Source organism: Silene latifolia, chromosome Y (genome assembly GCF_048544455.1).
Source record: "Silene latifolia isolate original U9 population chromosome Y, ASM4854445v1, whole genome shotgun sequence".
Classification (NCBI taxonomy): Eukaryota; Viridiplantae; Streptophyta; class Magnoliopsida; order Caryophyllales; family Caryophyllaceae; genus Silene; species Silene latifolia.
The window spans coordinates 204,028,763-204,051,622 of record NC_133538.1 but is presented as its reverse complement, the minus strand read 5'-3'; the positions used below and the strand labels follow the sequence as shown (position 1 = coordinate 204,051,622).

Genomic DNA, 22,860 nt, shown 5'->3' with positions numbered 1-22,860 from the left:
TTTATATTTGTTTATTTTATAACTTTCTCAAATAATTCTCATAATATTTTTACCCATGTCTAACACTCATAGTTGGCATGATTTAAAATTCAGTTTTAACCTAAAACTTTATTTATATTCGTTGCATCCAAGACAAATGCGACATAATTGGACACTTACTTGTGATGAATTTCCCTTTTTATCAAATTTGCTTCTTCTTATTGCAGAGCTAACAATTTTTATTCTTATGTGAAAAGCTCACGTTTATTTTGAACCAATCGCTTATTATTCTGTTCCTCATGACTATTATAGAGTATATTTGTAATTTGTGTTATAATGTCTAATTGCTAATATTTATTCTAAACCAATAGTTATTTATTCTAACAATCAAGTTTATAAAATTAAAAGGAACTTGAGATTAACTCCTAACAATAGGCTCAAAAGCAAGTAAACATGGGCATATAAATAAGAAATTAATTTGATATGAGGAAGGTCGGGAGATTATGAAAAATCTCATATTTAGGCTCTGTTTCTATGAAATAAGTTTAAGCTTATTTGAACAAAATTTCATTTATCTTAATTTCTTTTAAGTATTTGGTAGATAGAGTAGCGTGTGAGAAATAAGTTACCTATTTGTTATTTTTAATCCTTAAATTTACAAATAAAAGGGTACGGAAGACTGATCTCTTAATAACTTATTGAAATACCGCCTCTCCCAAGTTTTAGTGTCAATTTAAAATATTAAATATGGGGTACTTATTATGTCTTTTTATGTCATTTTACTAAAAAACAGCTACCTTTCGGTTAGTTTTTCCAACATTTTCTTTTTAATCAGTTAATTTATCAACTCGTAACTTTCAGTTACCTTTTAAGTTTTTTTTTTTAGGTTTCAGTTAACTTTTTAATTTTAGTATGACTAATGGAATCTGTGATATAGCTAGTATAACTTTTCAGTTTCAGTTAAACTATACGTATATCTGAATACGTACTTTTGTATGTTATTAATATACCATATAATTAGTTACATTGTGTATTTAGAGTAGCACCTACTATTATTTCTTTTAATCTTTCCAATTTTTTATGAGTCCAACACTCAAACTCTAAATGGTTAAAAAGGTTTTGATTTTCTGCATTGTAATTAGTTTTTTCGTTCTTCTTGTTTAAGTTAAGAAGAATTGTGCATTAAGTATAATTTTATCCTTTGGAAAATGAATCTAAGAAGAAATCAATATTATGTAATGGTTATATTACAATTGATCATCAGTTCATCATATATGAATAATACTATTAGTTACTCCACGCTTTAAGTTATTCAAACCACCAAATTTTACTTCAGTTATATATTTTCGTTTTCGTTCCTCTACGATCTAATGATCTACACATTCTTATATAGAGTAAATTAACGAAACAAAATAGTACTTCCTCCAACCCGATCAATAATTTACACTTTCCTATTTAATGTGAATCAATCAATAGTTTACACTTTTCTTTTCTAGTAAATAAACAAACTCATATGGGTGGGGACACTACAAAAATAACGCGGGAAACTGATGGAAATTCTGACGGATTTTCCAAGCCGTCAGATAATTAGGGAAACTGACGGAATAGTGACGGAAATTCTGTCAGTAATCTAATACTGACGGATATTCCGTCAGAATAAGTCACAGGTTACTGGCGCGTTAAAAAAAGCAATGGCGCCATCACATCCTGACGGATTACCCGTCAGGTATTCAATTTTACTGACGGAAATCCCGTCAGATGTCCCCCCTAAACCGGCCAAAAGTCTATTATTGATAGAAAAGTCCTGACGAAAAATCCGTCAGGAAAGTCAATATTCTGTTGACTTTCCTGACGGAAATTCCGTCAGGAACTTTCAAAAACACGAGATCCCGTCAGAAACTTTCAAAAACACGGCTCCGAACCATTTTATTTCCTCCTTATTTCGAGTTGCTTTTGATTTTTTTAATAATTTTAAACTCATTCCTCTCTCATTACCTTAATAATCGTGTATAAAGCAATTATAAACTGTAATTGACTGGGACGGAGGGAGTAACATACATAGATCGGTGAATTATTTTATATGTATTGATCACTTGAATGTGTATCGAGGCATGTAAGATTTATATAGTCACTCCAATGATTATTTTGTGATTATATTTTGATGGAATAACCGTAGTGTATACTTCGTGTAACTACGTAGTACATCATCTTAACATCACACTTTAAACAAATAAATTCATTATTTAGCCGTCAACTTCTTGAATTTTGATGCGATAATACAAACTACAAATGTATGAGACCATAAGTAGGAGAAAAATAAAAATGATAACTTGACCTATTATAAATGTCTGTTATCTGTTTGATAATTGTAATCTACCTATATTAGGATAATTTTATTAAAATATATTTGATCTACTTATATTAGGATAATTATTTTAATTTTTGTTTTAAATATTAAGAAAATCTACTTTTATTAGGATAAATTTAGTAAATTTATTTCGAAATCTAGTCTTGTTAGGATTTCTAAAAAAGTTGGACTCTCTAATATCGCTCGAAAATTTTCTGCTTTATATATATGTATTGATTGATTGATTGATTGATGCATTGATTGATTGATTGATTGATTGATTGATTGATTGATTGATTGATTAAGACGTAATTTAGGTTATTAGGTATGAAATTGTGAAGAGTTGTAACTATGTAGGTAGTATTTTGAATAAAAAAGTATAATATGTTGTATTTTGCAAAATTTTAACTAAGTAGTAATATGCAAATCGGCCTCTTAATAGATTAATACAACTTAAAACAAAAATACTCCCTCCTATTCTTAATAAATGTCCCATTTGGAGGAGGGCACAAAAATTAAGGAATATTGATAAACAATGAAATGTTAAAGGTAGGGGTAAGATTATAGGAGAAAAGGGTGTTATAATTAAGAGGGGTAGTTTGATAATGAAGATGCTAATGACTCCCTCCTTTTTTACACAGCTTTTGTTTCCCACCATAATTAACCAAACATAGCTGAAACTTTATTTTTTCATTACACGGTTGCGATATACAAACGGTTTCGCTTAAAAATAAAATGACAAAGTATAATTATTACACATTCTATTTTCTAATTAAATTACATAATAAAATTACATTACCTTGAAATAAAATTACAGCTGACTTAAAATAAAAATACATTAACTCGGAAAAAAAATTACAGCACTAACTTGAAAGATCGAAAGACAAAATTGGACTTCAGATTAACTTCAACTTATCTTGATTGGCGTGTTTGAGTTGTTCCATAAGCCTAGTAAACTCAAATTGTCAGTCCAAATGTTACCTATCCAACTCACCAAGATTTAAAATTGGCACCAAAATTGAAATATGGAGCCAAAATACAAACAGGGAAATAATTGCGCCAAAACTGAAAATTCAAAAGAGTGCAAAGTTCTTTGGTCTATAAATAGAAGGTGTATTTATTAGAGTTCATTTACTAACTTCAGTCCAAAAAACATCTTTCAAATATATAGCTATCAAACAAAAAATTCACCAACATTCAATGAAGAATCGGACCAACTTAGAAAGATCAAAAATAAATGAAACACTATTGAATAGCAGCATAAATGGAAAACCAAGACATGGTATTATCAATGAAGTGGCAGCAAGGTTTTCAGTCGACAGGAAAATAATAACAAGGTTATGGATGGAAGCACAAAAACAGAGAGCTTTATCCTTACCAGTCAATGTGAGCAGCAAAAAGAAAGGCAGCAAAAAAGTGGGAAGAGCAATTTTAGATGAGGAGAAGCTCAAATCAATTGACCTACTGGAAAGGAAAACACAACACTCATTGGCCACGCACTTAGGTGTAAGCCAATCAACCGTTTCAAGATGGGTGATGTCAAAACAAATCAGGTCACACACAAATGCACTCAAACCAGGTTTGACTGATAAAAACAAACTTGCTAGATTAATTTTCAGTCTACAACATTTAGTATATCATGAACACACTAAAAGAATTGTTTTCAAAGATCAAAGCAATATTATTCACATGGATGAGAAATGGTTTTCTAAAACTAAACCTACTACAAGGTTTTACTTGGCTAAAGGTGAAACAGACCCACATAGGTGTGTACAATCAAAGAGTTTCATAGAAAAGGTCATGTTCATGTGTGGTGTAGGTAGACCATTATATGGGTCAAATGGTGAATTAATTTTTGATGGAATGATAGGAATATGGCCATTTGTTATTGAAATACCAGCACAAAGAAACTCAAAAAATAGAGTAGCGGGAACAATGGAAACCAAATGTATTGAGTCTATAAACAAGCAAGTAACAAAAGACATGATAATAAATCGTGTGTTGCCAGCTATAAAGGTTAAATGGCCTTCTAATGTTAGTAAACACATAATCATTCAACAAGATAATGCTCGTCCACATTTTAGTAATGATGATCTTGATTTTAAAAGGGCAGCAACATCAGATGGATGGGAGATTGAATTGGCCTATCAAACACCCAATTCACCAGATTTGAATGTCTTGGATTTGGGGTTTTTTAGGTCAATACAATCTCTCCAACAAAAAAAAGGCAATCAAATTGGATGAGCTAATCAACAACACAATCAAGGCATATGAAGAACAAGATGCACTAAAGCTCAAGTAGGTCTGGATAACATTGCAGGCATGTATGCTAGAAGTAATGAAAAAAAAAAGGTGGCATAGACTACCCAATTCCACATATGCATAAGTCAAAACTAGCAGCACAAGGTTTATTGCCTGAATATCTTGATTCTAACATTGATTTAGTGAAAGAATACATAAAATATGTACAGAATGTTGGTGATCCAAGCACTATAAGTGAATTAGTTAATTCACTAAACAGTTTGATAGAGAATGCTGAAAATATAGCAAGTACCAGTGGCACCAGTAATGAACCAACAGGGGACATTGAACCTGTTGGCACCATTACTGAAGCAGGTGTGTAACACCCCCTCATACCAAGGTACCTTACCAAGGACTACCCTAGCATGAAAGGCTGTTACCATCTCGGTTGCCCGAGGTAAGTATATATCAAAAGTAACAATCCACAAACACATCTATTAAAGTATAAAGAGTTAGCGATTACATTATCTCAGACCAACTCAAAATAAAAGTACAAGGTCTCAAAACAATTGAAATCTAAGACATCTAAACTCATAACAGCGGAAGCTAGACTTGACGTGATGACTCCCCATGACGGTCCCATAACTAACATCCGCATTACTGTCACAATCGCTCACCATCCCCGAATGGATCACCGCAGTTTTACAAACAACAACACGGGTCGATCTATTAAATCAATATAAGACAACAAACAATACAACCAAATGATCATCCTCCATCCCCGGTCTCCCAATCTCACACAAGAATCGACTACACACCAAAGTGTGTAGCCGCGCCAGATTACCCATCGCAATGTAATCCTCGCCGCCAAAGGGTGACCGCAGCCCATCCCCACCTAGTCCAGCTCATCAACGAGCGACTAACAATCCCTGTCCCTTAATGTGCATATCCCCTCCCGTTACGGGTTCCACGGAGGGCGAACTAGGGTATGAAGCCACTCCCGCAAGTGAATCCACCACAATCATACACACACAACATCACAACTGTCACAACACCACAACCGTCACAACACAACCACATCAGCACCATCCTCACAACACCCATCCTCCGATGATCAGCAGATAACAACAATTATAAAACATATGCAATCTCAATCAATTAACAGTACTGAGTAGGGAAAACCCTACCTTTTCGCAATCCGCTTACGCTGCAATCAACCATACAAATGCATAACAATTACCACATCGTCACCTACAACAACATTCATATAATTCCGATCACTAACTGCAAAACCCCATTTCCCCCAATTCATGAATAAAGACAACCCTAGAATTAATCATCAACAACATATGGATAATGACTTACCGGCGAAAGAATGAAAGATTGAATGCGATAACTACGATGTCCACACACACAGAGGAGAGATTTGGGAGTGATTAGAGTGTCGTAGGTTTGATTAGGTTTGCAAATGTCGTTTTAGAAACTGATTATCGAATATATAATCCCTAATTACTCCCGAATCAAACTGCTGAAATATTATTCGCCAGACCGGATACTCGACCGAGTATAGAGTATACTCGGTCGAGTATTCATCATACTCGGCCGGGTATTCCTCGGTAGTAGCCAAACAGACTACATAACCTACACTACTCGGCCGAGTAGGCTCTACTCGGTCGAGTACAAGCCTAAGAAATCCGTAGTATTACAGTCTTCCCTCCTTAAAAAGAACTTCGTCCCCGAAGTTCCAACCCAACCTATAAAACATGGACCCCTAACACTAACTCCACCAACCACTCTTCCTTCCACAACATGGCTCACGATATCGTCTCAACTATAGCATAGCCTCCCAATACTAACTCCCTAATACTATTGGATACCCACAACCTAAATGTTGCCAACTCTATCTTAGTTCATTACACTCACTAACATCCTCAATTACCGAGACAATCCACCGGACAAGATCAACCATCAAAACGGAATGTTACATTCTACCACCCTTAAAACGAACTTCGTCCTCGAAGTTTACTCACACACATAAACCTCCTCACACAATCCGTTACTCTCACTCATAAACATCATACTACTACGAGCACTGCCATTACCTGTAATAAAATCGGCAATCACACAAATCCATCCTTATTCTGCACCAACACTCAAACTTCCAATTGCAACCTGTATGACCATCACACTCTCTTGTCGCATCGTACTCCTCTTAAGATAAATGTTACGTCCTCGTAACTCACTAATACTAGGTCCTTTGCTATACCTCCCATAATCCTCATTACTACTGCATGACAACGATAACCCACTATAACCTCAACACCTATAACCATTCCTATATCCAGGACTCTCTTTCTTTAACAGTTCTCGTGCCTCCAATTATTCAAAGATTCCCATAACATATATCATAAAATCCTCAATATAACCACTACTCCATCTCTTCTACATTACCACAACACGACATACTTCTATATACATATACACTCATCTCCACAATCTTATCTCACAATCCTCAAGTGTTACACATACTTACATTAGCTTCTCAAGTTCATCTTCTTTATTACCACTACTCCCTTAACTTGACATGATACTAAGTCTCAAAACTCGTACTCACTTTGTCCCATAAAAGGTGCTAAACCACATGTAGTTCCAGTTCAATACCACACATGCTCCACAAACTCTTGCTACAACTATGTCCACCAATGCCTCATCTAAAACAAGATCAAAAGTACACCAACAACCTCTCACTACTGAGTCCCATTAACATAATATTACTATATCATGACAACAACAAAACCATACCCAACTCTCTTTCATATCCCACTCTACCTCCAATCCGAAGCCGAAACTGATAAGAAACATTAACAAACAAAACAACACTCGATATGCCAACACCGACACTAACAGCAAACAACATTATGTGACAACATGAAAATACCCGTATCACCACACGGATTACCGTGCACAGTGCACAAAACCACATCGATAGCCATCACAACTTTTACAATCTCATAACACCGACTCAAAGACTTCCTTGACCACAAGACTTTATTAAAACTGCTCTACCAGATCACGACGCAGCATATTAGACGGGATCACAAATACCAACCTTATGAATGTTATCCATACCATGACTCTTGAGGCTGGAACCTCACACCATTACTCACAGATATCATGCATACACATATAAGTATAACATATGATGCGGAACACATATATAACGTCTCGTAACTATCATGCCACACCATTACTCGTGAGGCCAGGACCTCACACAAAATTTTACACACCTTATGGACCCATAATCGAATCTAGCTAGCCAATCCTGAGCACGTAAGTTACCACTTGACAATGAATACCTCTCGTCCGGACTTAACTCGGGTGCCTTTCATAACATATCCTCTCATACACACAATTATCACCCTCTGGCAAATGTAGCCAAAACGTCAGTACCCAACTTCGAGCGAACACCTCATATATCCACATCTTATACTCCCTCACAACCAAACATACTAATCACCTCAATAAATCAACCTCATTAGAACAACTAACTTCCCTAAAGTAACATCATCCTCAACCACTAGTAACAATACTATGACACCAACATCCTTCATGTGACCACTCTCTTACTATCACCTCTTAATATGACATTCCGTTTCCTCTCTTTGGTTATCATCCTAAATAACGAACATCCAATCCATCAACAAAATCTACCTCAACATTATTCCCAATTCTATCCTTTATCATATCGTTACCTAACTCTCCATCAAAGTCTCATATCGTGCAAACACTCTACAAGCTTCTCATTCCATTAATACCTCAAAACTCACGGCTAACATGTCGTCCTACTCTCTTATATAACCATTAACTCACACCCTCTAGTGAGACTATAGTACATTTCCATAATTTCCTACCTTCACGCTCCTTAACTCCGGTCAACATTCTCTCAATTACTTCCATCCTTATTTCCCCCTTTTTACTCAATAATACCAATTAATAATTCATCTCCTTTCTCTTTCTACCTAACTCTTTAGTAATTTGTTTATTTTTCCATAGCTCCACAACTCTAATTCCCTTAATTCATATTAATATCTTATCATTCTTCTTATCATTTATCCTCTCCTATCTTTCTTCTCACTTCCCTTGTCACCATCAAGTCCACACAGTAACAGTTACTCTTCAATTAGTCGCATCTCCCTTTCGTATCTCTAGAAGACCAAAAATTTACCTCATACCGTTAATTTCCCAAAGAATTACACACTAGGCTCACCCCTTGATATTCCAAATTCCCAAATCAACCACAGTCTACTCATCGCGGCATAACTTGACCTCACTATACACTATTCGTTCCATCTCTCTATAGCGACCTTTTATCACATATATCCTTAAGCAACTCAATCCAAACCGTCTCCCTCCATAAATCCTTACACATCCCAATACGCCACAATTCGTATCCCTCATCTCAATCTTTCATTCTCACGTTTCTTTACACTTACATCACCCTTGCCCATATGCACTTACTTTTATATTACTCAACCCACGACTATATCACTCATCATATCTCACAAAACATGCTCCTTGTCTCGATTAGCTCATCTATCTACTCTTTTCTTGTTCCACTATCCCTCACAACAACATATAACTCATGTCCTTTATATCCAACACCTATCCCTCATACGCTGACATCCTCCCTATCATAGCATTTGGTAACTTACGTATCAAGACCGTCGTATATATAAAATAATGCGTTAAGACTCAAAATATACGTGTGCACATACCCCACGACTCAAAAAAAATGTAAGAACATAGCCACCGACTTAAAAATTAAGGTAAAAATATAGCCACCGACTCAAAATAGCCGCCCACTGAGGTACTCGGTCGAGTACATAGCATACTAGGTCGAGTACAGGATACTCGGTCGAGTAACTATATTAAGTTTTCGACTCCAGAAGCGAACGTAATTATCACAGAGGATTACTCGGTCGAGTATTGGGAATACTCGGCCGAGTAGCCCTTACTTGGTCGAGTATTACTTTACTCGGTCGAGTACCAACACAATTCTCAGCATCGTCCAGTTTTCGTAAAATAGTCATATCTCACTCGTTACTTGGTCGTTTTGGGCGTGTAACCTATCGTTAGAATCGTAAGAAGACAAGATATCACCTCCAATTGGAATTACAGCAATATCATTTCTATAACTCAACTTATGACAGTTTTAAGACAACCCTTCCATAATCGATCATCATACAAATCAAATTTCCTAAATCAAAACAATTTGAACATGCATAAGGCAACAACAACAACTCAATACTTCAAGAAACCAGTACACAATTGAACTCTTATCATACGTTCATGTATATAGACACCTGCCCGTAACCATATGCTACTACCAACAATCAAGCATTAACATCATCATGTTCATATGCACATGTACCACTACCATACTTCATGCTCAAGATTGTATTAAACAGGTAACATGATCACATTATTCATGCTCAATATCAATCAGATACAAATTCACAATTCACCTTTCATATTTTACCATGTTCCAACACTTAACATGCCATCATATTCATGCTCAAAGTTTAACATCAACAATCCTCGGTGCATCTTTCAACAACTATCACATTCCACTTCTTTAATCATTTCATCCACCATGCACAAGATTCAAAATATAGATATCAAACTCACATGACTCAAGCATACAACAGTTTCCCCCCATGTGACCGGCTTGAGATCGTAAGGGCCTTAATGCGACTTCAGGACGTCTCCCAAGTCTTTGCGGTAGCTCCAAACAACTCTCCCCGAGTTCATTTTATTTAGAATCCCTAAGTTCATTGGGTTCATTTGTTTTAGGTGCCGGAATCGTCGGCTCTGATACCACTTTGTAACATCCCCTCATACCAAGGTACCTTACCAAGGACTACCGTAACATAAAAGGCTGTTACCATCTCGGTTGCTCGAGGTAAGTATATATCAAAAGTAACAATCCACAAACACATCTATTAAAGTATAAAGAGTTAGCGATTACATTATCTCAGACCAACTCAAAATAAAAGTACAAGGTCTCAAAACAATTGAAATCTAAGACATCTAAACTCATAACAGCGGAAGCTAGACTTGACGTGATGACTCCCCATGACGGTCCCATAACTAACATCTGCATTACCTGTCACAATCTGCTCACCATCCCCTAATGGATCACCGCGGGTTTTACAAAGAGCAACACGGGGTCAGTACTATTCAAGCAATATAAGACAACAAACAATACAACCAGCTGATCATCCTCCATCCCCGGTCTCCCAATCTCACACAGTAACTGGCTACACACCGAAGTGTGTAGCCCTGCCAGATTACCCATCGCAACAGGTAATCCTCGCCGCCAGTGAATCCACCACAATCACACACACACAACATCACAACTGTCACAACACCACAACCGTCACAACACAACCACATCAGCACCATCCCCACAACACCCATCCTCCGATGATCAGCAGATAACAACAATTATAAAACATATGCAATCTCAATCAATTAATAGTACTGAGTAGGGAAAACCCTACCTTTTCGCAATCCGCTTACGCTGCAATCAACCATACAAATGCATAACAATTACCACATCGTCACCTACAAAAACAATCATATAATTCCAATCACTAACTGCAAAACCCAATTTCCCCCAATTCATGAATAAAGACAACCCTAGAATTAATCATCAACAACATAGGGATAAAGACTTACCGGCGAAAGAATGAAAGATTGAATGCAATAACTACGATGTCCACACATACAGAGGAGAGATTTGGGAGTGATTAGAGTGTCGTAGGTTTGATTAGGTTTGCAAATGTCGTTTTAGAAACTGATTATCGAATATATAATCCCTAATTACTCCCGAATCAAACCGCTGAAATATTATTCGCCAGACCGGATACTCGACCGAGTATAGAGTATACTCGGCCGAGTATCCTCTACGCGGTCGAGTATTCATCATACTCGGCCGGGTATTCCTCGGCAGTAGCCAAACAGACTACACAACCTACACTAGTCGGCCGAGTAGGCTCTATTCGGTCGAGTACAAGCCTAAGAAATCCGTAGTATTACAAGGTGAAGGTAGTAATGACCCAACATTGGACAATCCCCCTGTTGGTATTCATCATACTCGGCCGGGTATTCCTCGGCAGTAGCCAAACAGACTACACAACCTACACTACTTGGCCGAGTAGGCTCTATTCGGTCGAGTACAAGCTTAAGAAATCCGTAGTATTACAAGGTGAAGGTAGTAATGACCCAACATTGGACAATCCCCCTGTTGGTAGCATTATTAGTTGGTTCGTAGATTTATGTGCAGGGGAATGAACAAGCAGAATTTAACATCATCAATATCAACCATTTTGGACTATTAGAAGTTATCAAAGACTGGATATGTTATCAAAGTCAATTTTTTGCGCAGATCAAGCAAGAAGCAAGCAAATCAAACAATCAAGAAGGTCACACTGAAGAAGATCTTCTGACTGTATTCAGTTTTAATGTAGAACTTTGCAACTCTTTTGTACTATTCAGTCATTGACACTAATTAGGATATTAACTTCAGAAATGATCAAATGAGTACAATAAGCTTTTGTAAACAAAACTCTTCAATGTTGTTGTACATACACAGCCTCATCACTACAAAAGGTGGTGGCATTGTATATGAACAACGACATTGATAACCAACCAACTACCCTCAACATTAGATCACTGGGTAGATAAAATAAGATGAAACAGAGTATATACGGCCAAAAATGATATCATCACTAGTCCATTCAAAAAAAAAACAGTTTAAAAAATTAAATACAGGGAATAAGAAATCAACCTCCTAACGATTCGTCTTCGTGTGTAAGATCAAAACCAGGCCAATACTTAGAAAGCTCCTTTATAAACCAACTAGTAATAACTGGATTTTTTCGTATGGCCTCTGGATCTAATTCAAGGTCTGAATTAGAAGGATCGCCAATTTTACATGCAACATCAAATGATTCCTTCTTCGCTTTCTCCTCATTCTCATACTCTAATAAAACCCCAAACTTAGGCCAGATTCTACATAGTTCTTCCATAAACCGCATTCTGTTCTATAGATATTGACGCTTTTCTAACCACCGCTCCCTCCCCTCATCCACGATTGTTACAGGCCCGATTGAGCGACATGCAACAACATCAGACGATCTTTCATCAACTTCTCATCTTCCATCTCCATCTCACCCTCATTTAGATATAAATCTTCATAGATCTTCTCCATACGACGAAGATCAAAATCACCAGAAAAAACATCAATTTTTTCCATTTTTTTTGAAATTAATCAAAGGCGAAGTAAAAATTTTGTGAATCAGATCAATTTTTTCATGAAGATTAAAAGAGGAGATGCAATTTTGATGAAGAAATTAAGATCGTTCACATATGTGATGAAGATTATGAGAGGATTTGAGAGACGGATGAGAGATAAAGAGAGGAATTGTGAGGCGGAAGAGAGAGAATTAGGGTTTCAGAGGAAGGGGATGCAATATAAGGTGGGAGGTATTAAGGATTGGGCTGGGTTAATTAGGGAAAGGGATGATTAGTGGGCTGGGTTAGTTTATTAATAGGTTGGGTTAGGGATGGTATGGATTGTAAATAAACAAAATAGCAAAGGGTAGAAACGTCATTAATCATGTTCAAATATGGCAAATGAGACAGTTATGTGAATTGACGGAAATGACAAATGGGACATTTATTTAGAATAGGAGGAAGTACAATATAAAGTTTTTAAAAAGATGATCTTTCGATAAGTTATTGAGAGATTGTTTTTTCATAACTCGTTTGAGTCGGCCGGGTTGACAACATAAACGAAACAAAACCCCCAGTAGCCGGCACGAAGCAAGTAATGTGTATCACAAATTCAGTTGTTGACATCGATTTGATTTCCTTAAGCTTGGAAACCCAAACCCGTGGAAAATATAACAAATTATATTTTGTACGGCAACAAAATATAGATATCCTTTCCCTTTTTAAAACTAAGGGTTATTTCATGGGAATAATCCAAACCACAGTTTAACCGAGAAAAACCCAATCTTTGACATCATTTAACTTTTAGTAAACTCGTGGAATGACAACTTTGACAACCGGTTTCCTAAACCATATTAACCTGTGAAACTTCCTCATTTTCATAAGCCTTATTTCACCAACATGTTTATTCCTCTTAAAACCCTAATAATTCAAAACCCCTAAATTAATTCCTAACTTGTTCGATCAACAAACCTAAATCAATCAGGAAGCTTCATCTTTGCGAAATCAATCATGAAGTTTGAGTGCCATGTTATTACAAGTTTCAGATATTTTCAAATTCATTATTCTTCACCAAAATTCGCCTTTTGTTACACCTCTTTCTTGGCCGAATTCCCGATTAATGCAGGAGATGTGTGGGTTAGTAGTAAATTAGGGTTTGTGTAAAGATAATTAGGGTTTGTGACCTGATAGATCTGGGATTTGGCTAAAAATAGGGGAAATTCTAGGTTAATTAAGCTTTGCGGAAGACCTTCGCCAACCACCATCACCCTTTGTCCCCTCATTCTCCTTGGTCGGCATTCTCTTTTTTCCCAAAAGAGTATCAAATTTAGGAGGCAAGTGATCCACGATGCAGCAGCGATCTTAAGTGGCTATTATGGTATGGAGATAAGGGTAGGGATGAGCATATGATGATGATAAAGAATGATAAGATATGAAGAATTAGGAGACAGAATGAAGATTGATGAAATAAAAAAGGATGAAGAAAATATAAAAAGAACCAGAAACAGAAAAAATAAAAAAATAAAAAAAATAAACAATAACCTGTTGAGAAACTGGTCATAAGAGGTAAATAATGGCTTGGGTTTACTAAAAATTAAAGTGAAAATTGTTACTTACCACCTACTATTTATCGTATTTTACAAACTACCACCTTGTATTTCGTTTATTACAAATAACCACCTACATTACACTGTATATATCCGAACTCCCACCATATTTCATTCCCGAACATCATTTAACATAATTCCCGACTCCTCAAGTTAATATATTATAGAAAGACCAAAATACCCTTACTTTTATCCACTCTAAACACTCATTACCATATAATTAAACCACAAACAAAACCAAACTCCTCAACCTCAATAATACAATACAATCAAACTCCAAACAGTCATTACCATCAATCAAATTACTCCTCAAACCAGTTTCCAGAACCATTCAATTGTTGATCGAGATTCCAACTCCATATGCCAAAATGAATATGATATGATCAGGAACCATTCATTTTTTTGACATAGTTTGAGAAACTCACATAATGAATATGAGATCAGGAACCATTCATTGTTTTTTGATCGAGTTTCCTAACCATTCATTCTTTTCTTTCTTTTTTTCCAGTTTCCCCCATTTTTTATGGATAATCTTAGATTCGTACTGAAACTCACATAATTATATGATATTAATTGACCTTGAAATGCTATCATCTTTCCACATTATACAACTCCACCATCCTCTTCCTCACCACTAGTCAATCTCCAACTTGTCGCTACTCGCTACCATCGGCCCGAACCCACGAAATACCTGGATTTAGGGTTTTTGTGGGTGGTGATGAAGACGGTCTCATAGGTTGAGGTGGGTATTTCGGGAGGTTCAGTGGAGGATTTGAAGATAAGGGCGGGGTTTTTGATGTGGTGGTGGCAAGCGGTGCTTTGAGTTTGGTGGTGGTGGTGGGGAATAACAATCCGGTTTGATGATAATTTTTTTGGTGATTGCCAATTTGATGATGAGGATGAATGAATTATTGGGGTGTTGGTGAATGAATGATGTTTGTTTACTCTATTAGTTTTAGGTGTTAGTGGGTGTTTTGAATGAATTAAGATAAGGGTATTTTGGTCTTTTTATAGTTTATTAACTTAAGTAGTCGGGAATTATGCTAAATGATGTTCGGGAATAAAATATGGTGGGAGTTCGGATATATACAGTGTAATGTAGGTGGTTATTTGTAATAAACGAAATACAAGGTGGTAATTTGTAAAATACGATAAATAGTAGGTGGTAAGTAACAATTTTCACAAAATTAAATGATGTTCCCTTCAAAAAAAAAAAATTAAATGATGTTAAAGATTGGTTTTTTCTCAATTAAACGGTAGTTTGGATTAGATAGAGAAAAAGTTCTGTTGTGAAACCCGGAAACAAAACCCAAGTAGCCCACTCAACCTCCCGGGTTTATTCTCTTATAAATTCGGATCTCCTCCTTCACTTAATCAACTTCACAAATCACAATCTCATTCTTCAGAATCAGAAATCAGAATAATTCCAACCGTGATTACTTAGAATTCAATTCAATTATTACTATTATTTCTTTGACTTTTTATCTTCCATCTCAATTTCACCATCAATTCGGAGGTAATTCTCAATTCCACCCACTCTTGCTTTTTTACTTTTACTCAATTTTATTCATTATTGCTTTTCATATTGTTATGATTTCATCCTTTTGTGTTTAATTATTGTCTAGGGTTTATGAATTTTGCAGATCTTGTTATTGATTGATTGTATTCGGTTAATTTTCAGGAGTAAATGGGGAAAGGAGGGGAGGATAATGTTAAAAAACGCGAGGAATCGAGTAAAAAGTTAATTAAATCTAGCGATTTGTTTCCGGCATGGGCTAGAGATGTCAAAGAGTGTGAGGATAAGTATGGAGTTAGTCGTAATGTCGGATTATCGACCGATGAGGTCGAAAAAAGAAAGGAAATTTATGGATTAAATGAATTGGATAAACACGACGGACCGTCGATTTGGAGATTGATTTTCGACCAGTTTAATGATACTTTAGTTAGAATTTTGCTTTGTGCTGCGGTGGTTTCGTTTGTGTTGGCTTGGTATGATGGTGATGAAGGTGGAGAGATGGGGATTACGGCGTTTGTTGAGCCGTTGGTTATATTCTTGATCTTGATTGTTAATGCCTTTGTTGGTGTGTGGCAAGAGAGTAATGCCGAGAAAGCGTTGGAGGCCTTAAAGGAGATTCAATCTGAACATGCTTCTGTCATTCGGGATGGGAAAAAAGATGCTAATTTACCTGCGAAAGAGTTGGTTCCTGGTGATATTGTCGAGCTTAGGGTTGGTGATAAGGTGCCTGCTGATATGCGGGTTATTGGTTTGATTAGCTCGACTTTGAGGGTTGAGCAGGGTTCGTTGACTGGTGAGAGTGAAGCTGTGAGTAAGACTGTGAAACCTGTGTCAGAAGACACGGATATTCAGGGTAAAAAATGTATGGTTTTCGCTGGGACTACTGTTGTCAATGGGAATTGTATTTGTTTGGTTACAAATACGGGTATGAGTACTGAAATAGGGAAGGTGCATTCCCAAATACAAGAGGCTTCGGAGAATGAGGAAGACACTCCGTTAAAGAAGAAGCTGAATGAATTTGGTGAAATGTTGACTGCGATCATTGGTGTTATTTGCGCATTGGTTTGGATGATCAATGTCAAGTATTTCCTTACCTGGGAATATGTTGATGATGGTTGGTGGCCCACGAACTTCAAATTCTCGTTTGAGAAGTGTACTTATTACTTTGAGATTGCTGTAGCACTTGCTGTTGCTGCAATCCCTGAAGGGTTACCTGCGGTTATTACGACTTGCTTAGCCCTTGGAACACGAAAGATGGCTCAGAAGAATGCTTTGGTTAGAAAGTTGCCAAGTGTCGAGACCCTGGGTTGCACAACTGTCATTTGTTCAGACAAGACCGGTACTTTGACCACTAATCAGATGGCGGTGTCAAAACTGGTTGCCATGGGTCCCAGGGGAGATGCTCTTAGGACCTTCAATGTGGAGGGGACCACTTATAATCCTGCTGATGGAGGGATACAGGATTGGCCTAGCAATATGGATGAAAATCTTCAAATGATTGCTAAAGTTGCAGTTATTTGCAATGATGCTGGGGTCGAACAATCTGATAGTCACTTCGTTGCTAGCGGTATGCCTACTGAGGCTGCGTTAAAGGTGAGACTACCAAATTTTTGATATACCTTTTGGCTTTTTTGCTTATTTTTATTTACACTAATGACAGTTGACACGACGCTTTTTTGTGAATCTAAATCGAAACTAAATGAGGCCAAAGCTCTCATCTGAAAGTATTGAGAGTTGAATTTTGAGGTGATCACTGAGTGATTTCTTCTTTGTTCCTGTTATTCGTGTCTGGGTTTGCGCAGGAACACATATTGACTATGTACGTAGAATAGTATGGAGCGAAATATGACGTTGGTTTTTTCAATCAGGTTATGGTTGAGAAAATGGGGCTGCCTAAAGGATTGGCGCGGTCGTCTTCGAGTTCTGACGATTTGCTATGTACGTGATATTGATTTTTGTTGGTTTACTTAATGCTCTTTGTTCTTTATGATTTCATTTTTGATATGCTCACTGTATATTATACTTGCTCTTACTTAAGCCTGCTGCCGAGCATGGAGTTCTTCTGAGCGTCGTATTGCCACTCTTGAGTTTGACCGTGATAGGAAGTCAATGGGTGTCATTGTTGCTTCAGGCTCTGGGAAGAATACGTTGCTAGTAAAGGTACCTGATTCTGCACATTGCTGTTAATTATTAAAAATTTCTTTGTTTTATAACAACACTATACACCGTATTATAAAATGAATCACTGAGAAGTTCAGAAGACTCAAGTTGAGCTCTACTGGGTTGCTAGACGCATGTTGATTGAACCTCTTGATATTTTATGGTTGATCCGCTTCCTTAACCGTCTCTCTCTTTTTTATTGTACAATAATTTTCATAATTTCTACGCCACTCATAGATTTTCAAGAGAAACCATACTCCACATACTTTTGTCCCCTCAGCTAAATCATTGATTTACTGAAACCTTTTTCCATGTTATACTGCGGACGTCCCTGCTTGGTAACGCTATTTGTAGGGAAAAGAGAATTTATCATCAAGGAGCCTTGTAGATGTACTGAGAGACGTAAACTTTATTGTTAAATGTTGTTCTGGCAGGGTGCTGTGGAGAATTTATTAGAGAGAAGCTCCTTTATACAGTTGATTGATGGCTCTATTCTAGCGTTGGACCAGAATACGAAACGTGCAATATTAGACTGTTTACATGAAATGTCCAGCAGTGCCTTACGTTGTCTTGGATTTGCATACAAGGATGACCTTGCTGAATTTGCCACTTATGATGGCGATGATCACCCAGCCCATGACCTTTTACTCACTCCATCCAACTACCCTGCCATTGAGAGCAACCTCATCTTTGTTGGTTTTGCTGGCTTAAGAGTATGTTTTGCTCATGATAGGTCTTAGATTGTAATTTTTTTAGGTCCATTTTGTAAGCTATATAATTGACTCTTGACGTTATCATTTTTTAAAAAGGATCCTCCACGCAAAGAGGTGCGTCAAGCTATCGAGGACTGCAGAGCTGCTGGTATTAGAGTGATGGTGATCACAGGAGACAACAAGAACACAGCAGAGGCTATCTGTCGAGAGATTGGTGTTTTTGGGTCTCACGAAGACATTAGCTCAAGAAGCTTTACAGGAAGAGAGTTCATGGAGCTTAATGACAAGAAAAGTCATCTGAGAAAGTCTGGTGGTTTGCTTTTCTCCAGGGCTGAGCCGAGGCATAAGCAAGACATTGTAAGGTTGCTGAAAGAGGATGGTGAAGTGGTTGCAATGACTGGTGATGGAGTGAATGATGCACCAGCATTGAAGCTTGCTGATATTGGAATAGCTATGGGCATTGCTGGAACCGAGGTTTGTGTTTTTATCTCAATTCAAGTCTCTTTAAGAGTGATTTTTTTTTTTTAATTAAAACACATGATTCAAGTCTTGCTATGTTTTTCTCCCTTTTGTGGATGAAGATAGATTTCTTCCTTTCTTCTGCTTTGTCTTGCTACTTAAGCCTTTATCTCAGGCAAAAGTTCGTACCAGCGTCCAGGCCAAAGTTCACCAACATTTACTTCTTTGAAATCATGGTTCGAGGCTTTCAGCTATGATTCCTTATTGTTTTCATCCAACCTTTTGCCTACTTTACCAGGTTGCAAAAGAAGCCTCTGACATGGTGCTGGCAGATGACAATTTCAGTACTATAGTTTCTGCTGTGGCTGAAGGACGATCAATTTATAATAACATGAAAGCTTTCATTAGGTACCACTTCTATTAGTACTTTTTTTTTTTTTGTTTTTTTTGTTTTTTTTGTTTCATGCACTCATACTGTCACATCATTGGAGGATAATGAGCTATTAGTAAAACAAATTTGTCGTCAGTTGCTTACCAGGTGACTATTTGCACATGTGATTTAGTGCTTTCAAGCTGTAAAAGAAATGATCAGTGTGACTGCTAGTGATTACATTTTAACAATTTCTGAGAATTGCTGAAACCTTAGGAGGCTCCTTGTCATCTTGTGGTGTGTCCCAAGTCCCCTATCGAGTTTCATTTGCAAATGACCAATGTGCTTGTCTTGGATCTTAGTCATGCCATTCTTTGTCTCTCTTCTGATAATACCTGAAGGTGCATGGGTGCAGGCTGTTGTTTGTACTCCCTCCTTTCCATTTCCTTTTTGGTTTGTCCCAAAATATCTGTTCCCTTTCTTTCTAAATCTATTAAAGAATAATTGTGAACTTATACTATCCTAGCCAAGTAACATGCTCTACTGAGGAGATTGTAAGCTAATGTGGTATCTCTAAGGTCAAGGAATCGTGGGGGTAACAGTGATGTTTTGTCACTAAATTCTAAATATTACATCTAGCCAAATCGAGAAAATAAATACGAGATGAAGCGAGTACCTTTTTGGTCTTTAATTTATTCTTTCCATGCAATGACAGGTATATGATATCGTCAAATATTGGCGAGGTTGCATCAATTTTCCTCACAGCTGCTCTGGGAATTCCGGAAGGTCTTATCCCTGTTCAGCTTCTGTGGGTCAACCTTGTTACTGATGGCCCCCCAGCCACGGCTTTGGGATTCAATCCCCCTGACAAAGATATAATGAAGAAAGCTCCACGAAGGAGTGACGACTCCTTAATCAATGCTTGGACTCTATTCCGCTACTTAGTAAGTGATCTGCCTTTCTGTTTCCAGTAATCCATTGTGAGCGGTGAATCTGGAGCGTCCACACTAATTTGACTGCCTGTAGTTTATATTAATTAGTTTTTACTTTAATGCAGGTGATTGGACTTTATGTTGGGTTGGCAACTGTAGGTATTTTCATCATTTGGTACACCCACGGATCATTCATGGGTGTTGACCTTAGCCAAGATGGTCACAGTCTAGTGACCTGTTCTCAGCTTGCAAATTGGGGTCAATGCCGTTCATGGGAGAATTTCACAGCTTCACCCTTCACGGCTGGAGCTCAAACGTTCATATTTGATGCAAATCCTTGTGACTACTTCGAATCTGGGAAAATCAAAGCTATGACCTTATCCCTTTCCGTTTTGGTTGCCATTGAGATGTTTAATTCTCTAAATGCTCTTTCTGAAGATGGCAGCCTAGTGACTATGCCTCCATGGGTTAACCCGTGGCTGCTTCTAGCTATGTCTATATCCTTTGGCCTGCATTTCATGATCCTATATGTGCCGTTCTTTGCCAAAGTGTTTGGCATTGTTCCTCTCAGCTTGAACGAATGGCTGCTCGTGTTGCTTTGTTCTCTTCCAGTTATTTTAATTGACGAAATTCTTAAGTTCATTGGACGGTGTACTTCTGGATTGCAGAGATCACAATCAGGAAGAATTCCTAAAACCAAGGCGGAGTGAGAAAAAAATGTTTCTATCAGCAGAGACTCCCTATTGGATGTTTTAAGGTCTGTACTCTGTTGTGGAACTTCAATGTCAGTTTCCCTTGATTTTTTTTTTTGCTAATTTGGCACTTTATTGGGTTGATTTTCAACCCGAATATTTTATTGGATCCTAAGTAGAACAAATGTAGAAGTATTCATAGAACTCGCTGAGGAGAAAACATGGTTGCATTTGATTTCTTCCGACCTAACATTGAGAATATTGTGGCAGATTAAGATGTTGTTGGACCGCTACCGGTAGTCTGTATTGAATTTTAACATTTAACAAGCAATGCAATCAGTAAAATTCCAGCATCAGTAATCAGTTGTGAATTGTGTTTCGTTCATGGATTTTTGGAGTGCTGTTTTATGGTTGAGTTTTCTTACGACATTTTATTTTCACTCTATATAATTTTTTTCATTCCGTTGCCTTGGTTTTGGTATCGATGAAATTTACTTGCCATATTGTGTTGCTTCTCTTTGCGAGGACAACAAATTCACGTGTATTGTGTGTATTGTATGTAATATTGTTGTGAATCTCAACATCTGTTTTTAACTGAGGCATAAATTAGGTAGTGAATAGCCGTCTTGTGATAATACTATTAGAGGTAATTAGACCTATATGAGAATTAAATTGGGGACTTTATACTTGAGTTGATGAGTGAAGGAGTAAAAGGAAAAGGTATATAGTTAATTGGATCAGTTTCACAAAATGTGACCATAAGACCGAGTGTCAAAAGCCTAATTGTTGGTAAATAGTATGCGGAAAGCGAGAACCAAGTTTTTCAGCAATTTCAGCTGAGCAAGATAACAATTTAGTAGGCTTCACGTAGAATCACATTTTGTTGTGACACGTTCTTGACACGGTTTTACTTGATAAAAGTGATGCGTGTAGTTGTGCTCCATTTCCTGCGAGGTTTGAGATCTGGTTCAGCAACCGTTGTAGCTCCATTTTGTGTTTTGTCACCCTGACTAGACTGAATCGTCATTTTTACTGAAGCTATGTGATCGATTGTTTGAACATTCTGTACTAATGATTTCACTGATATGTTTGATCTGGACATTTCCTGGCTTTTGTTGTTCACCTGTGAAATCGTTGTTCTAGTCTTTTCCACGGTTGATTTGACAAAGAGACTTTTGCTGTAGTCGTTCCCTTGTTGCTTTTTTCGGGGCTTTGTGGACAACTTTTCCCTTTAGGTTTTGTTGGTTCCATGTTATTGCCTGCGCTTATTTTTGAGCATATTTTCTTCTGTGTGGCTGATTCTTTACTTTGGATCACTGGTTTTGTGGAACTTTTCTGTATTGTTTTTGTTGTTGATTGCACGTTCTTTGATTCTGCCCCTGTTTGTGCTATGGTGTTCTTCATGTGCTTAACTTGAGAATGGCAAAAACCAAAATAAACTTTAGAAGTATACTGTCTGAATTAATCACACTTCTATATGGAAAGGGTCGATCTATGGTAGCCGATAAAAAAGCCGTTTGTGGCTTCGCCGATTAAAAATTCTAGG

General features: G+C 37.2%; 2 protein-coding genes across 3 annotated transcripts; both read left to right on the top strand.

The window, feature by feature from the left end:
- The first annotated feature begins 3,526 nt into the window (after window positions 1-3,526).
- Window positions 3,527-4,570, top strand: LOC141629881 (uncharacterized). Its single transcript, XM_074442804.1, has one exon. It carries the CDS (start codon window positions 3,527-3,529, stop codon window positions 4,568-4,570), a length of 1,044 nt encoding a protein of 347 aa, XP_074298905.1.
- Window positions 4,571-15,730: 11,160 nt separating this feature from the next.
- On the top strand, window positions 15,731-21,670 carry LOC141634357 (calcium-transporting ATPase 4, endoplasmic reticulum-type-like). 2 transcript variants are annotated; one of them, XM_074446562.1, is made up of 9 exons: window positions 15,731-15,988; window positions 16,154-17,581; window positions 17,857-17,926; window positions 18,027-18,148; window positions 18,583-18,861; window positions 18,958-19,335; window positions 19,619-19,728; window positions 20,406-20,634; window positions 20,748-21,670. In XM_074446562.1, exons 2-9 carry the CDS (start codon window positions 16,160-16,162, stop codon window positions 21,330-21,332), a joined length of 3,195 nt encoding a protein of 1,064 aa, XP_074302663.1. In that variant the 5' UTR covers window positions 15,731-15,988; window positions 16,154-16,159; the 3' UTR covers window positions 21,333-21,670. The 2 variants fall into 2 exon arrangements, with proteins under 2 accessions (XP_074302663.1, XP_074302664.1); XM_074446563.1 differs by having other exon boundaries at window positions 15,849-15,988; window positions 16,116-17,581.
- Window positions 21,671-22,860: the final 1,190 nt, after the last annotated feature.

Bases quoted from the DNA above. Each gene is read 5' to 3' on its own strand.
- LOC141629881 (XM_074442804.1), top strand. From the start codon at position 3,527: ATGAAGAATCGGACCAACTTAGAAAGATCAAAAATAAATGAAACACTA.
- LOC141634357 (XM_074446562.1), top strand. From the start codon at position 16,160: ATGGGGAAAGGAGGGGAGGATAATGTTAAAAAACGCGAGGAATCGAGT. The intron at 17,582-17,856 runs GTGAGACTACCA...TTTTTCAATCAG, and splicing joins CTACTGAGGCTGCGTTAAAG to GTTATGGTTGAGAAAATGGG. The intron at 17,927-18,026 runs GTACGTGATATT...CTCTTACTTAAG, and splicing joins GAGTTCTGACGATTTGCTAT to CCTGCTGCCGAGCATGGAGT.